General features: G+C 37.9%; 1 protein-coding gene across 1 annotated transcript; it reads right to left on the bottom strand.

The window, feature by feature from the left end:
- Positions 1 to 6,407: 6,407 nt before the first annotated feature.
- LOC146718421 (gonadotropin-releasing hormone II receptor-like) lies at positions 6,408 to 13,896 on the bottom strand. The gene is made up of 4 exons (XM_085451266.1): positions 13,864 to 13,896; positions 10,096 to 10,697; positions 8,313 to 8,517; positions 6,408 to 7,821 (listed from the first exon to the last, which is right to left on the bottom strand). The coding sequence occupies exons 2-4, from the start codon at positions 10,684 to 10,686 to the stop codon at positions 7,310 to 7,312; spliced, it is 1,308 nt and encodes a 435-aa protein (XP_085307392.1). The 5' UTR covers positions 10,687 to 10,697; positions 13,864 to 13,896; the 3' UTR covers positions 6,408 to 7,309.
- Positions 13,897 to 15,806: the final 1,910 nt, after the last annotated feature.

Raw genomic sequence — 15,806 nt, 5'->3', positions numbered from 1 at the left:
TTTACATTTATGTTAGACTACTTTTAATTAACTGCTTTAGCCCACTTACAATGAAAATGTAAAAAAAAAATCTAGTCATTGACCTGTGTAGTATGTTAACACTATTGGAAGTAAAAATAACTTGAACTCCAATTTTGAAAGCACAACTTTCTTTCTTTTTTAAAAAGCGCTGACTTGTATTATGAGTCTGTGGTCTGGGAGAGAGTCCTGTAACTCTCTGTCTGCAAAATATAGTATATAATGACCAATGCTGGGCAATTAATTATATAGTTAATTCTTTAAAAAAAAAAATTTGCAGCTATTTTTTTAATGCAGCCAAGGCGGTTTTTTAAATAAACATTTCAAATTTTTAGAACAATCAGCTGTTCTGCATCAAATCTGATGCCACACAAATTATTTGTGCCACTCCAAAAAATAATTTCTGTCCACTATGAGATAAAGGAGAACATCACAAGCCTGATACCTGCAAGCCTTACAACAGGAGATGTATCACTCCTGTAACTTCTGTAACATTCAGCAGTCGCCTCATTGTTCTGACACACACAACAAAAACTACACTACACACTAACTACACAAGATTTGCGCTAAACGTCTCAAATCTCTCACATCTCAAAGCACCGCCGTCACTCCTAAAACTTCTCCCCGTTTCTTAACAACTAGATGCCACGTTGCCATATCATTTTTTGATTGGTTGACATAGTACTTTTTTGGACGAATAGGAAAGGGAGAGGGGGGTGGAGTTTTTGCTCACATGCGGAGAGTGCTTTCGAGCCTTTTTTCTTATAAAACGCCGTTTTTACCGTTTATTCCTGCAGTAAATATAAACAACGACAGTATTCAGGAAGAAAATCAAGTCCATACTTTTTCCGTCAATTGTTCCGTCTGTCCTGCTCACAGCTTGTACACGTTGTCATTAACGTGGCTTCACTCCACATCAGCCACGCAGCTTTCCTAGCTAAAACACCGGTGTCGGCACATAAGGACGCTGTCATAGCCTGTCAACCACGCTGATTAGCTGCGTATATAGGAATGTAAATCGCATCATTGGCTGGACTATGGGATAAGGTGGCATCGTTCTAATCCCATATGGGAGCAGCCAGTCACTGACTAACACTGCAAAACAGAATTGTTAAAGTATTAATTTTAATTTCAATTCAGGTTAGATTTTTTTTGTGCACAACACAGATTTTCTGTGCGCAGAGAGCGTGCCAGCAGTGCTCAATTGCGCACGTGCGCAGCTTAGAGGGAACATTGTCTATGACCTCATTAAATTTTATCCTGATAGGTTTATGAACACCATGCTCATTTTGGAGACTAACAACTAATGTGTAGTCTCCAAAATGAGCATGATGTTCATAGAGGGAAATAAGGTTTCATGCCTGTGTTATTTGCAGTAAATGTTCATGATTTCGGATACAAAGTTGCTGAAACATGGTCCTCTCACAGCAAAACTTTACCTGGGAGAACTCATAGATCCAAAAGTGACTCAAACCATGAATCTCAGGTTTTTATTTTATTTCAAGTAAGATCAGATTTCAGGTATTAAATGTGACTTGTAGAAAAATGGTCCTTGCTTTTATATCTGCTGAGCTCGAGGGACATTTATTTAAAGGATGACTGTATGCAAGCTGAGCTGAGCTCAGTCGCAGCATGTTGACATTTTGTTGCCTTTTGGGGCCTTGAATGTGTCATAAGTCATGTTTTCAAAAGACAGGGGAAAAAAAATGTTATGCAACAAAATTAACAAAAACAATTACACACTGTAGCTTAAGAGTACGGAGCCCCACAGGGGACATGGGAGAAAAAAAATTAAGACGGACTTTTGCGAGATCTCGCAACACTAACTCGGGATCTCACAAAACTTTTGCGAGATCTCGCAAAACAAACTCGGGATCTCGCAAAAGTTGAATTCCAACAATGGCGGCAGCTACTTAGTTGTAATATTACTCTTTCTGGGTCACAAAACACACTTTTAAGATATTTTGAGGCGTGAATGTAGTTGTGTAAACGTCAGATACCTGCTCAGTTTACAAGACATCACATATTTGCAAAAGTGCTCCGACGTTTTCGGAGATCTGACACCCACCATCTCGAAGCTAACGGGAGGTCGAGACCTACTACAGCCGGGAGGAACACCGCTTTCCCGGCACATCGTGCTTCGACCTCCCGGTCGGCTTCGAGCTGGCGGCCTCCGAAGAATGCGGCTAAAACTTTTGCGAGATCCCAAGTTTGTTTTGCGAGATCTCGCAAAAGTCCATCTTAACTTTTTTTCCTCCCATGTCCCCTGCGGGGCTCCGTATAAGAGTATTTATTGTCTATACTCAGCTATGTTTTTTGGCAAACAAAAACATTTTTCTCGACGGGAACATGATCAGGTGATGTCTGAACTTTTATTAACTGTTATTGATATTTATATTTAAAAGTGCAATACTGTAATTTTCTGCTGCTCATTCCTGTGCAATATCCCATCTGTCCTCCCGTCATATTTCTTTTCAAGATTTTCTTATTTAATCCCTGTACATATATTTATATTTATAGATACATATATATTTAGTCATCTTTTCTCTTTTACCATGTCTCTCTAATATTTTGCTCCTTACTATTTTTCTATTTTTTATCATATTTTATTATATTTTCTCCTACTGTACCACGCTGCTGAGTGACTGCTGCTCGCCAAACACATTTCATTGCAATGTTGACCCTGTGCTAACTTGCATATGACAAATAAAACTGAAAACTGAAAACTGAATTTAATGAGCACTGAGGTAAAAAAAAATTAGATGACAGGTAAGATCTGAGATGATATTAGGAACAGCTGAATCATTGAATTATAATGTGGGGTCCTGTTTATATACTTGACCATAATTCATGAAAGCCATATTTTTGACAGGTTTACACTCATTAAAAATATATATATATTTGCAGTGAGTACAATGAGAAAGCATGCCTTTGTGGGGAAATATTTTTGTATCCAGTCATGTTACTATTTAAGCTAATGAAGTGTGAGATTTACCAGCAGGTTTTTTCTGTTCTTTTCCACTCGGTTGTTGCCTTTTTTCAACATCTTACTGGCATCAAACTGAAAATGAGCATGGAGAGTAACATTTAACTGGGGGGGGGGGTGTCTTTAAAAGACTTCCCATTCATTCAATTCTTTTTTTTTTTTGAAACAGGATTGTACACAGTTGTGTAATTCTCTTTCATTTCCTTTCATCTTATGAAAGCACACTGCCACATCTCTCCATGAAAGTGAACAAGATACTGATACCGTTTTTAATATCTGACTGAAAGCCTCATTTGAATTTCTAATTTGAATTTCTAAGAGGCTTTAAAAAGACTTGAGACCAGAAGCCCTCATGTCATGACTCAAAAGGCAACAATAGCTCAGGTGTTCCATTCAGAGAGCTTGGCAGGTTTTCGTGTCAGTATTAGATGTGCACCAAGAAAAGAATCTGTTTGTGGAAAAAAAGCTTCTGACATGAAATAAAGCTCCTGCTATGAAGCAAAGACTTCAAAGGGTTGCTTTTTTTGGTCTGTTATTTTTGATGATTTGAGTTTTTCCCACTCAGATTAACTGATGTCTTTTACCTTTATTCTTCCTTGGGATTAACTGAAAGTGCTAACACACAAACAAAACAGCCAGTGATAGTTTTCCCTTGTTGGTTTATTTTCTGCCCTTAAAGCCAAATGAAACCTGAATTAAAAGTTGTTAAATTAATTTAAAAACAAAGGATTCATAACAGTTCTGTTTTTACTCATGTACTCTGAGCACTTTCAGGAGAATCAGATCCATCCAAAGTTGCCCTTTTATCACACGTAGCACAGATGGTCTTCTTCGGATTTGTTCTCACTTGCGGGCTTCGGCTTCTTGAACATGTCAAAAAAAAGTTTAGATTGTGTTGGAGGCAAAACACAGGATGACCGCTCTGGACCAGTCTGAATTCACAGCACCATTACCTGAGTGTGTCTTGTAACGGAGAGCTGGGAGGTTAAGGAGCCTTTTATATCTCAGCATTAAATGTCTTGTAATATGACGCTTGTAAAAACCTACAATGTGTAATTTTCCTCCATCAACATGTTGCTTTTTTTTTCAAAGTCATGCAAAAACCTTTTCAAATTTGAAGATTGTCTGTTTATTTTTATCATGATTGTTCTGACAAGTTTTTGATTTCTAATCTTCTTGCTAATATTTTACATATGAATATGTACTAATTGGTTGATTAATAAAATAACTGACTGCTTAATATATAATGGTATTAATCACAAGCTGAGGCCAACAACAAATTCCAGTATTTTGACTAAGGTTACAATTCAGTTCCAGATTTTCCTGATCCAGTTGGCACACACCAGCAGATGAATGATACAGGCATCATTTAGAAAGAAGATTCAATTTCTTATCTCAGTTTGAAATTAAATGCAACCTCCAAAGTCTTTCATGTTCATATATAGTCCTCATAAAATGCTGGTATGTAGCTACTATTTTGTAAGAGATGAATTTCTGAATTTATTTGTATCATTTACATTTTTTTTGTAAATAATAGATCCAATCCAATCCAACTTTATTTATATAGCACTTTTAAAAACAACAAGTTGACCAAAGTGCTTTCCAATAATAAAACAGAGATAGCAGTTAAAAACCATACTTTAAGCATACAATGAAATCAATAAACAAAATAAATATATAATTAAAAAAGATAAAAATAAATCAGTGTATATATTAAATATCACAACATGAGTAGAATAAACAATAAGATATACAATGAATAAAATTAACAAGGTAGAAAGATTAAGAATGATCAACAGCTGACTAAAAACTGACTACAAACTGACTCTGATAATACTCCTAGAAAGCCTTTGAAAAAAAGTGTGTCTTTAAAAGTGATTTAAACATTTCAAGTGTTGGGGCCAGCCTGATATGGAGGGGCAGTTCGTTCCATAGTTTGGGGGCCACAACAGCGAAAGCTCGGTCCCCTCGGTGTTTCAGTCTCGACATGGGGACAGTAAGGAGTGACTGGTCAGATGATCTGAGAGATCTTTGTGGAGTGTATTGGTGTAAAAGGTCTGACAGGTAAGATGGAGCCAGGCCATTTAAGACTTTAAAAGCAAGCAATAAAATTTTAAAATGAATTCTAAAATGGACAGGCAACCAGTGTAAGGAGGCAAGAACAGGGGTAATGTGCTCATGTTTGCGTGTCCCTGTCAACAGGCGAGCAGCAGCATTCTGGACCATTTGCAAGCGCGATAGTGAAGCCTGATCAATACCAATATAAAGTCCATTACAATAATCAAGGCGAGTGGTCACAAATGCGTGCAAAACTCTCTCCAAGTCACAAAAAGAAATAAAAGGTTTTACTTTAGAGAGCTGCCTCAACTGAAAAAAGCTTTTTCTCACCACTGTATTTACTTGTTTGTCCATTTTAAGAGCTGTGTCAAATTTTACTCCAAGGTTGGTGACAATTGATTTGACACACGATGTAAGAGGACCCAAGTCAGATGGAGGGACACCAGATCCACTCGGCCCAAATATAATGACCTCAGTCTTCTTTTCATTAAAGTTTAAAAAATTCAAAGCCAGCCATGCTCTGATATCCTTAAGACATTCTAAAATAGGCCTGAGGGGGTTAGGGTCATTGTGTTTCAGCGGTAGATAAATTTGACAATCATCTGCATAAAAATGAAATGAGACTTTATGTTTTTTAATAATATGGCCAAGGGGAAGTAAATAAATACTAAAAAGAAGGGGCCCAAGGATGGATCCTTGAGGTACACCACATGGGAGGGGGGCGGAAGATGAATGAATAAATAATAGATGCTGCTTTTTAAGAAATGTTTTCAGAATCGCTCCCAAATGAGCGTCCAACAGTCATCTCCAGCTGCACGAACCTGCACTTCTCAGTTTCTTTGCTCCGAACTTGAGCTCTCTTTTAATGAGAGCCAAAGAGGATTTTAATTTTGTCACATTTCCAGGGCACAAATGGCCTTTTCCATCTGCGGTTATGATTCATCGCTGATTATAGGCAGCTCTCCCCTCTGGGGACAGAGACAGACATGGGTTTGCATGACATCTGCACACAAATCCCATATAATTGCTGTCCAACACAAATTCTTTTACTTAAGACATTTCCAGCAGCAAAAGTCACTCCACCAGCTGAATACATTTAATGTCAGATGGTCTCAAATTGTAATTTACAGAAAATACAAACAGTCCTTTATTTCCATGACCTTAACAGTTCTCAGGACTCCTGCAGGAAGTGCAAATATTATTGTTGAAATGAGATTTGCAGATGATATGTTTAAAGACTGGTAGAAAGATAGTTTTTGAGAAATATATAAAGTTGTTAGTTTTTTAAATGCATTTTTAAAAGTTCTATTTTGTGTTTAAAAACACCAGGTAGCATAACTTATCTAAAAAAAAATCTTAAAAAATACAAAATATTATGGTGGCTAATATTTGGCAATGCACTGGCACAAACTGGACCATAAATACTGAACTGCAATGATCAAAGTGATTTTTTTAAATTGCTTATATTGTAGGACCAAATTTCAGACAGTCTCTTTACTCTTATTTGGGCATCAAATACTGTCTGCAATTGCTATTGGACTGTTTAATAGTTGCATACCCAACTAAAAGCCTGGCTTGTTTTAAAAAAAAAAAATCAAAACAAACTTCACTCTGACACAGCTGGATTTTATTCATTGAGATCTTACAAAGCATTGATTTTAATCCTATGATCACTGTTTATTTTCTGAAGATTTTCCCAATATCATACAAAATTATCAATATTCCAGCATTCGGCCATTTTTGGCCTTTGTATTTTATACATACTCTCATTGGCCACTTTATGTATTCCGATTGGTACCTGACTAGCACTGGATTGTACCCTCACTTCCTTTCAAAGTTGCCACAGATACGAGAAGGTGCTGGAAACATTCCTCAGAGATTTTGGTCCATACCATCACACAGTTGCTGCACATTTGTCAGCTACACATCTAGGATGAGATTCAAAGCCATCTGTTTCTTAAACACTCTAACTAGCACCAGCAACCGTGCCATGTTCAAATTCAAAGTTCAAAGTCACCTGTCATCTTCATTGTGATGGTCAGTTGAAAAACTTTAGCTGTTCGTCTTGATCATGTCTACGTCCATAAATGCTGCAATGTGATTGGCTGATTAAATATTTGTGTTTTTGAGCAGTTAAACGGGTGTATCTAATTAAGAGTGTAAGAGAATGAGAGTACCCTACATATGAGAGCATTACACTGAATAAATATGAGGAAATAAAACAGTAAAACCAATACTATATTCTTCTCATAACATGCTCTCAGCACTGGACTGGTGAGTTTTTCTGTCTGTGTCGTTGTCAGCTGTTAGAAAGCTGCTCCTCGGTGGGGTCCACTCTGCTTTGCACAGCAGAAGCCTCTCAGGGCTGGCAGGGCTCACCTCCCGTTTCAGTGACAAAGAGTTGGCAGCACAACTAAAAGACCCAGTTATGACCGTGTTGTTTTCCAGATCAGCCGATGTGGTGGTGCCGGTATAAAACCTTCGGAGCCCCTTTCTGAAGTGGATGGTGAATAGGCCGTAGATGAGTGGGTCCAGGCAGGCGTTGACAAGCCCAAAGATGAACAGGATGTGAGTTAAGGAGTGGGAAACCTTCCCCTCCAGGTCGTCAGGGAAGAACCAGTACCACAGGCCCAGCAGGTAGTATGGAGTCCAGCAGATGATGAAAGACAGAACAATCACAATACTCATTTTCAGAGTTCTCATCCGGGCTCTCGGGATGTTATTCTTTGAACACCGCAGGTGCATTTCACTGGAAGGTACTGGAACCAGAACAGAGGACAGAAACAAAATATAGTGCACATTGAAAATGCTATGAACACAAACCTTTATTGTTTTTTAAGTTATTATTTCTGATTAATTATTGGCTCGAGGTAAGCAGATGTTCACTTTGAGAGTACTGTGATACTGAAGGGATAGTCAAAGGCCTTTGCCAACTTTACTCATGAATGATTTAGTCATTGAATTCTTGTTTTTTCATTCAGCTTTAGCTTCTACAGCGATCTTGTTATTTGTTTAGTTCTCTTACTCTTTCCCTGTCTGCTCCTCCCCCTTTCTAGTCTTTCTATGGCCCTCCTGTATTGTTTCGTTCTTTTGGGAGTTCAGCTGGTAGTTCTCAAATATGTAGGGGGATCACCAGTATGAGGATTCTTCACCTGGAGACACTTATGGCATTTATGGCTGGTCAGACTGCCGCTCATTTAATATTTAATAGATTATTCCTTCTTTACATCTAAACTAAACTGAAACTTACAGTTGTCTTTTTTCAGTCGTCTGGAGATCTCACAGAAGATCCTGGTGTAACAGGTAATCATGATGACCAGCGGCAGCAGGAACAGGCAGCAAAACGTGAACATGTTGTAGGCTGTTTCATGCCAGTGGGTGACAAAGCTCCCCCGTGTTGTGCACTGAGTAAAGTCCTCGGGATGGATGATGGTCACATTGTGAAAAAGGAACATCTGAGGAGGGAAAATGTGACATTTAGAAAATGATTTTTAGTCATATGAAGTAACACACGAGCAACTTTCACAGGTTTACTGATATCTTTGTTCACAGCTGCTTTTACACATCAAACAGCTGGGAATGGATGTTTCAGGAAGAAACTTCAAGGGTCAGATTACCCCGGTTCAAAATCAGCCTTGTGTGGCTTTAAGTCCTGCTGATAGTTCATCATTTTGTATTGTTTCTGTAGCAGAAATTAGTGAAAATTATACTGGCAACATACCACTGGAAATAAGTGAGAATGAATTAACCCTGCTGAGCTAATGTCACATTGACTTTTAAAAATTGTTTACAGTTATTTGCAAAGAGAAAACTACTACTAAGTTGGATTTTGATCATATGAGGATAATACATTTTACCAAGCTACTGTCTCTCAGAGCGCTAAATAACATCTTTTACTGCTTGTGCCTGACAAAGTTTTATCTCCATCCTGTTTTCAGGGAGCTCATGAACCTTTAGAAGGTGTTACAAAAGTTGGAATAAGCCATGCAAACCTGTGAAATGAAGCTATAGTTAACTGGTTTTAACCCTGCTGTCCTTAACTAGCCATAATTCTATAGTGCATATGCAAGTGCTGACTCTGAGCGTGAACTGGACGGAGTATAACAAAGGTTTATTATTTATTTTAAAAAGCAGTTTTGTATAATTACACCTCTTAGACCTTTAATTTATTTGAGCCTAATCCAAAAAACTTCTTCTTCTCTTAGAGAAGGGTGATCTATTTAAATCTCTTATCCTTAGGCTTCATCACCAGTTAATTTAACATGCCTGTCTTTGAACTGTGGATGGAAACTGAAGGAACCCCATGCAGGCACAGGGAGAACAACACAGAAATTACTCAGCTGGCAGTGCTAACCAGTGTGTCCTCCTTCTATGAACACAAACAGTTTAATTTGATTTTGTTTCAAATTACGCAGCGCACACCTGCAGGTTCAAACACCACACACCTACTCGATGATTTTAACAGGTGCTAAGAAACACTGACAAAAAGGACAGATTGCAATCAATACCTTCTTTTTTTTTTAAGTCAGTTTGTGACTCATGAACAGAATGAAATGAAAAAACTATAACAGGCTCATTCAGCTGATGTTCTCACAAACACAAAGAAAAATGCTACCTGCACTCCAAATGCAACAGTATCCCTCTGTTATGTGTTCTTGGACAACAAGAACACAGCAGCTTCATGCTGGGTCTGTGATACAATACCCGTAACCAGGATAGATTGTGGGATTTGTTCATTTTCTTAAAAATAAATAAAGCTACATTATCCTTTGAGTAAATGACCCCTTACTGTTGACTTTGGTGCTTCTTTCAGCAGTTTTCCACACTGGGATGAATGTGTCACAGGGAGCTCTTTATTCAGGACTGCCTCTATACTTTTTGTTCTGAAAATTATTATTTATGAAAGATTGTACTAAAGCAGGGAGTGGAGTTAAACCTCCTTTAGAGAGGATGAGAAGCAGTTTAATGGCCTGATTGAATTCAAATTAGTCCTGATCATTGCCTCTGCTATCAGCGGGAATGCCTGTCCTTACCTGAGGGACAGACAGCACAACGCTCATAACCCAAGCCACCGTGAGCATGATTCTGTTCCTCTTTCTGGCCTTATTGATGGCCAGAGGGTTGAGGATGGCTGACTGCCTATCCAGACTGATTACAACTGTGACAAAGGCGCAGGAGTACATCGCCTGCAACTTAAGAAACATCAGCAGCCTGCAGGCAAAGTCTCCGGCAAGCCACTGAACTGTGATGTTCCACACCGCATCTACGGGCATCACGATGAAGGTCACGAGCAGATCCGCCATCGTCAGGTTGACAATCAGCACCCTCACGTGGGATTTTCGTTTCCCATCTATGCGAGCCGCCCACAGCACTGCCAGGTTACAAAAGGCAGATATGCCACAGAGGATGAAGGTGATGATCACTCTCGCTTTCGCCGCTGTACTGAATGTGGGCAGCTGAGGGGCCACGCCCCTCGCTGTCCAGTTTGAAAGGGCAGAGGAGCAGTTGCAGCTGGTATCAAGTTGGTGGTCTGCCACCAGTCGATACATAACGGCTGCAGGGTCACACAGAGAGGCGTTCATTTTCTGAAGCTCAGGGGAAGGAACATTGTGCTCATCCACCATGAAGGTCAACACTGGAAATAGGAGAAAAGCAATAAAAAGGAATCACCAAGGGACCAGAATAAGTGTGTTACAAGACAAACACAAACAGCCCATAAATAATGGCAGCACATCAAGAGGAAGTAATATGCATGTATGGACGCCCAATGTGCACTGAGCTGGAAAGATGGAGCTAACAGACTGTGAGGACCAAAGTCAGCTAATGCAATAGCTGAAACTTTTCTACAAATGTGCTTTCATGTTTTCCCAGAGTGCACACAAGAAGTCTAATATTCACCAAAAGCTTTCCGAGAATTTCTTTAAAAACCGAAGACAGATTTGAAAAAAACAAAGCAAAAATGAAGATTACTGTATATTATTAAATATTAAATCAGGAGCATTTAAAAAGAAAAAGAAAAACATCATGGTGACCATATCATTAAATGGTGTTTTGTGAGCCCCATTACCAAATATGAAACATTACAGTGATGCTACCTGCATAACACCATGAAACGTTTAAATCTAAGAGTTCAGCCAAGACCATAAAATATAAGGAAACTTCACAACAGCGTGAATATAAATATAAAGGGATTTGATATAAAATCAAATCCCTTTTCACTGTTCCTCTCAGCTACAAATGAGCAAGAAGTAATAAATATCACATTAAAATGTAAAAGTAAGTCTTCAATGGATTATCATGACATAAATATGTCTGTAGTTAAACAGGTTATTCTGAATATTGCTAGTCCCTTAACATATATCTGTAATTTATCATTTCAGTCCGGTTGTTTTCCAAAAAAAATGAAAATTGCGAAAGTAATACCACTATATAAAAGTAATGACAAACACAGTTTTACCAATTATAGGCCTATTTCTCTACTGCCTCAATTCTCAAAAATTCTAGAAAAACTTTTTAATTCAAGATTAGAAAAATTCCTTGAAAAACATCAAATAATAAATGTTGGTCAGTATGGTTTCAGAACGCAAAGAACCACTTCAATGGCGATAATTGAGGCAGTAGAAGAAATTACTGATACACTGGATAAAAATAAATATGCAGTTGGTATTTTTGTTGACCTCAAAAAGGCCTTCGACACAATCAATCACTCAATTTTACTGGATAAATTGGAAAGATATGGTATTCGAGGGAAAGCTGGTAACTGGTTAAAAAGTTACCTAACAGGTCGGGAACAATATGTTAGCATAGGGCATTACCATTCAGAGAAACTTGGTATTACATGTGGTGTTCCCCAAGGGTCAGTGTTGGGACCAAAACTTTTCAATGTATACATAAATGATATTTTTGATGTTTCTCAAGTACTTAAACTCATACTGTTCGCAGATGACACCAACATATTTTTCAGTAGCGATGATTATACTGATCTTGTAATGACTGTAAACAGGGAGCTAAAATTAATAAAAAAATGGATGGACATAAATAAATTATCATTAAATATAAATAAAACTAAAGCAATGTTTTTTGGTAATTTAAAATATAATATAGAATTACCAATTATCATTGAAGGTGTACCAATTGATAATGTGAGTGAAAACAAATTTTTGGGAGTTATAATTGATAACAAAATTTCATGGAAACCCCACGTCAGACACATAAAAACCAAAATTTCCAGAAGCCTCGCAGTTTTGAACAAAGTGAAACAATTCCTTGATAAAGATGCACTTCGTACTCTGTACTGTACCCTGGTTCTTCCATATCTTACATATTGTGTGGAAGTGTGGGGAAATACATATAAAAATACAACTAATCCATTAGTCACAGTACAGAAACGAGCACTGCGTATTATTCACAAGGCTGGTTATCTAGATCATACTCACAAATTCTTTCTTCAGGCAAAGTTACTTAAATTCCAGGATCTGGTTAATTACAATACATCCATAGTTTTGTATAAAGCTTTTACTAAACTTTTACCGGCAAATTTACAAACTAGATTTGAAATTCGAGAAAAGGTTTATAATGTGAGAGGCTTTGGAGAATTCAAATTACCCAGAACTCGAACAACCCGTAAAGGCTTTTGTGTGTCTGTATGTGGTGTGAAAATCTGGAACAGTCTGAGTTTACAATTGAAACAATGCAAAAATATTCATAGATTTAAATTTCTCTACAAACAGTTGGTCTGGTCACAGTATACTCAATGATGGGTTTTAGTGTGCTCTGTAATGTCTGTCCTCTTACCATTGCTGGTATGGATTCCAAAATAAAAAATAAAAAATAAAGTGGGCGTATGTATGTACATATATGTACTTGTGTGTGTAGATATATATGTATGTATATGTATGTGTGTCTGTTACTTGTAGTTATTACTGCCTGTTACCTGTGGTAATGCAATTTATAATTTATATATTCTGTATTCAGTTATGAAGGCTCTAATTGTTGGTTGCGAGCTGCCGCTTAGATGCTTGTATCTGCCCGGGGCTGTTGATGGGTCTGTATGCAATGATGGGCGTAGCTGCGGGAAGTTTATTGTTTTTTTTTGTTGATGAGTGAGTATAGGGGTGGGATTTAATAAGTTTTCTTCGTCCCACTCCTTTTTCAGGCAAGTTTTGTTTTTTGTTTTGTGTATTTTATGTTCAATATAGGTATTTGTTGTGCCTGAAAATGAATAAATAAATGAATGAAATGAATGAAAGGCCTCACCAGCATCATGTCTGCTTTGCGTCAGTAGCAAAATAAGCAATATGTTATATTCTAATGTGCATGTGTTTTATAGCTGTAATAAAACAGGAAATATTACACGCACAACTGCATTGTGAGTTATTACCACTATATAAAAACAGTTTCAGTATAATCCTATTTGTAGTTAGTAAATCGACGAATCCGGCGTCCTTATATCCAAATAGACCTAAAAATCTTTACTGCGCACATCTTATCAGAGTTCTCTGTTTTTAAAATAAGAGGTACTGATTAGAAGACACCGTGCACTGTTTATCCGGAGGATCTGGAGCCCCAAAACGAGATTAACACCACATCCACTGGACATTTTGCAGCTGTACAGTGCTGTGCTTTGTTTTAAACTGGTAACCTTCACTGGAGGCATGTTATTTTACAGACTTGTTTAAAAAAACAAACAAAAAACAAAAAGCAATGCGTAAAAATCATCATTTTAAAATCGTTCTTAATAAATTCATTCAATAAACAAAACAGACAGCGTGCTATTAAAAATGAAAAAAAGACAAACTTACATGGAGTGATGCCGTCTTCCACAGGTATACTGCTGCAAGTTTACAAAGTCCGCAGGTTCAGCCGTCCGGCTCTTCTGCTCCAGATGCTCCGCCCTTATCCATACACACCAATCAGAGACGTGTGAGATGGGGGGTCTGACCTCATAAGCCAACAGCCCACTCAAGTGGTTAGGACGCATAACTGTGATGAATGATGACAAGGCAGACAAAAAAACTATAGTTTGGATGAGTGTTGTGGTGTGATACCCTCCAGTCAGCCCCATCTCATAAAAATGGTTCATGAGATCATCGGGGAAAGACAGCTGGGGCTTAGAAACATTATGCGTGACAAACATCTGAAGATTTTGAGATGCGCTGTTCACAGAAAAATTATTTTGTCTGTTTTTTCTTTTTTTATTTGACCGGTGGTTGTATGAGTGCAGATTATATGCCCCAGTGACCATTAAAACATAAGCCTTGATTTAATTCTTAAAACCAAAAGCTGCTTCTGAAAGGTCATCTTTGTCTCTCTATTAATGTTTTGGCTTCTGTACAGCATGATCAATAATTGGATCAATCTGAAGGCTGAAAGTGGAAAAAAGTCCCTGAGCTCACTTGAAATCTGACTTTAAGGTGTGAAGAGCTGCCAGCAGCATTTGCTGCATCACAGTTTGCATATGCTTAACCCTATATTTTAATCCTCATTTAACAGAAATGTGCAAAGCAAACAAATAAATAAATCTAGTCAATACCATAAACCAGTGATTTCCACAGCTTCAGCATTACCAATTGATTTTATAACAATACTAGTTGTTTTAAAAGTGTCTGATAGGGCAGGGGAAACTTCTTTAAAATGATTTTTTTTAAATGAAACCTATTCAAGTGGCAACATAAATTTTTATTCTTCTTTCAAAGAGGAGAACCTTCCATGCATAAGGAGAAGATATTGGTTCTCTTTGGATCTACCTGGACATGTGAAAAGAACATCACTGAAATTTAACAAATCCAAATACAGATCCCTTCTCAGTGTCTCAGTGTCAATCACATCTCCCCTAGACACCGAACCTGACTTTAATGCACTTGTTCTCCACAGCAGTCCTAGTTTCTGAAAAAAAAAATTGCTTGAAAAAGCAATTGTGGAATCTGAGAACAATCGTTGCATTTTGCTAAGTTTCCAGAATGAATAATATGTTTACCTGAAATTTGCCAGCAGCTTTGAGGTATATTTTTTATTGCTCAGTCAGCTCAGGGTTATAAATAAATGGGAGCAGTGCACACAGGGGTCAGGTGCCAGAGGTATGACATAAGAGAGAGTTGAATGCGCCACGGTTTCCATTTAAATCAACTTTTTACTTAGTTTTTTCAAGACTAAATGCAGCCCTAATCTCATTCCAAGTCCAAGATTGCCTATGAGACACATCTACTGTCAAACTATATCTACCTCAATATGTAATGTTCACATTTAACATCAAAACATTTGACTTGGGAATAAAATGTAAGCAAGCAAGATATGGATGAGCAAATGTGGAAGTCCTTTGACTCACAAGAATAGACCATATACAAAAGATGCACCAGGTTAGAAAAGTGAAGCTAACGTGGAAGTTCCTCATAAAGCCCTTTCCACTAGTGCCTCAGCTCAGCTCAACTTGCTGTGAGTCAGTTTTCAGGCTTTTTCATCAGGTGGTAGCATCTGATACCAGGTACTTTTTAGTACCTGCTCGGTGAGCTGTGTCGATCTGAAAATGTGACATCAACAGACTGCATGCCACCGATTGGCCAGTCAATGGCATCATCCCACAAGTCATGAGACTGACTCCTTTAGAGAAATGAAAACCTAACAATGAGGGAAGTGGCTACACAAAAACCAACACAATGGTCCCTGAGTCTGACAAAAAGCCATAGACCTAGCAGCAGGTATACCATTGCCTTATCGCCTTCCATTGTTGTGTTGTGGTTGTGTCAAA

The sequence above is a fragment of the Copadichromis virginalis genome, linkage group LG1 (assembly GCF_057382275.1).
Source record: "Copadichromis virginalis isolate Kocher_CV1m ecotype Utaka linkage group LG1, C_Virginalis_male_GT1.1, whole genome shotgun sequence".
Taxonomy (NCBI): Eukaryota; Metazoa; Chordata; class Actinopteri; order Cichliformes; family Cichlidae; genus Copadichromis; species Copadichromis virginalis.
The sequence above is the reverse complement of the archived record's forward strand: the minus strand, read 5'-3'. Positions and strand labels throughout refer to the sequence as shown.

Bases quoted from the DNA above. Each gene is read 5' to 3' on its own strand.
- LOC146718421 (XM_085451266.1), bottom strand. From the start codon at position 10,686: ATGGTGGATGAGCACAATGTTCCTTCCCCTGAGCTTCAGAAAATGAAC. The intron at 8,518-10,095 runs GTAAGGACAGGC...TTCCCTCCTCAG, and splicing joins TTGTGCTGTCTGTCCCTCAG to ATGTTCCTTTTTCACAATGT. The intron at 7,822-8,312 runs GTAAGTTTCAGT...TTCTGGTTCCAG, and splicing joins ACGACTGAAAAAAGACAACT to TACCTTCCAGTGAAATGCAC.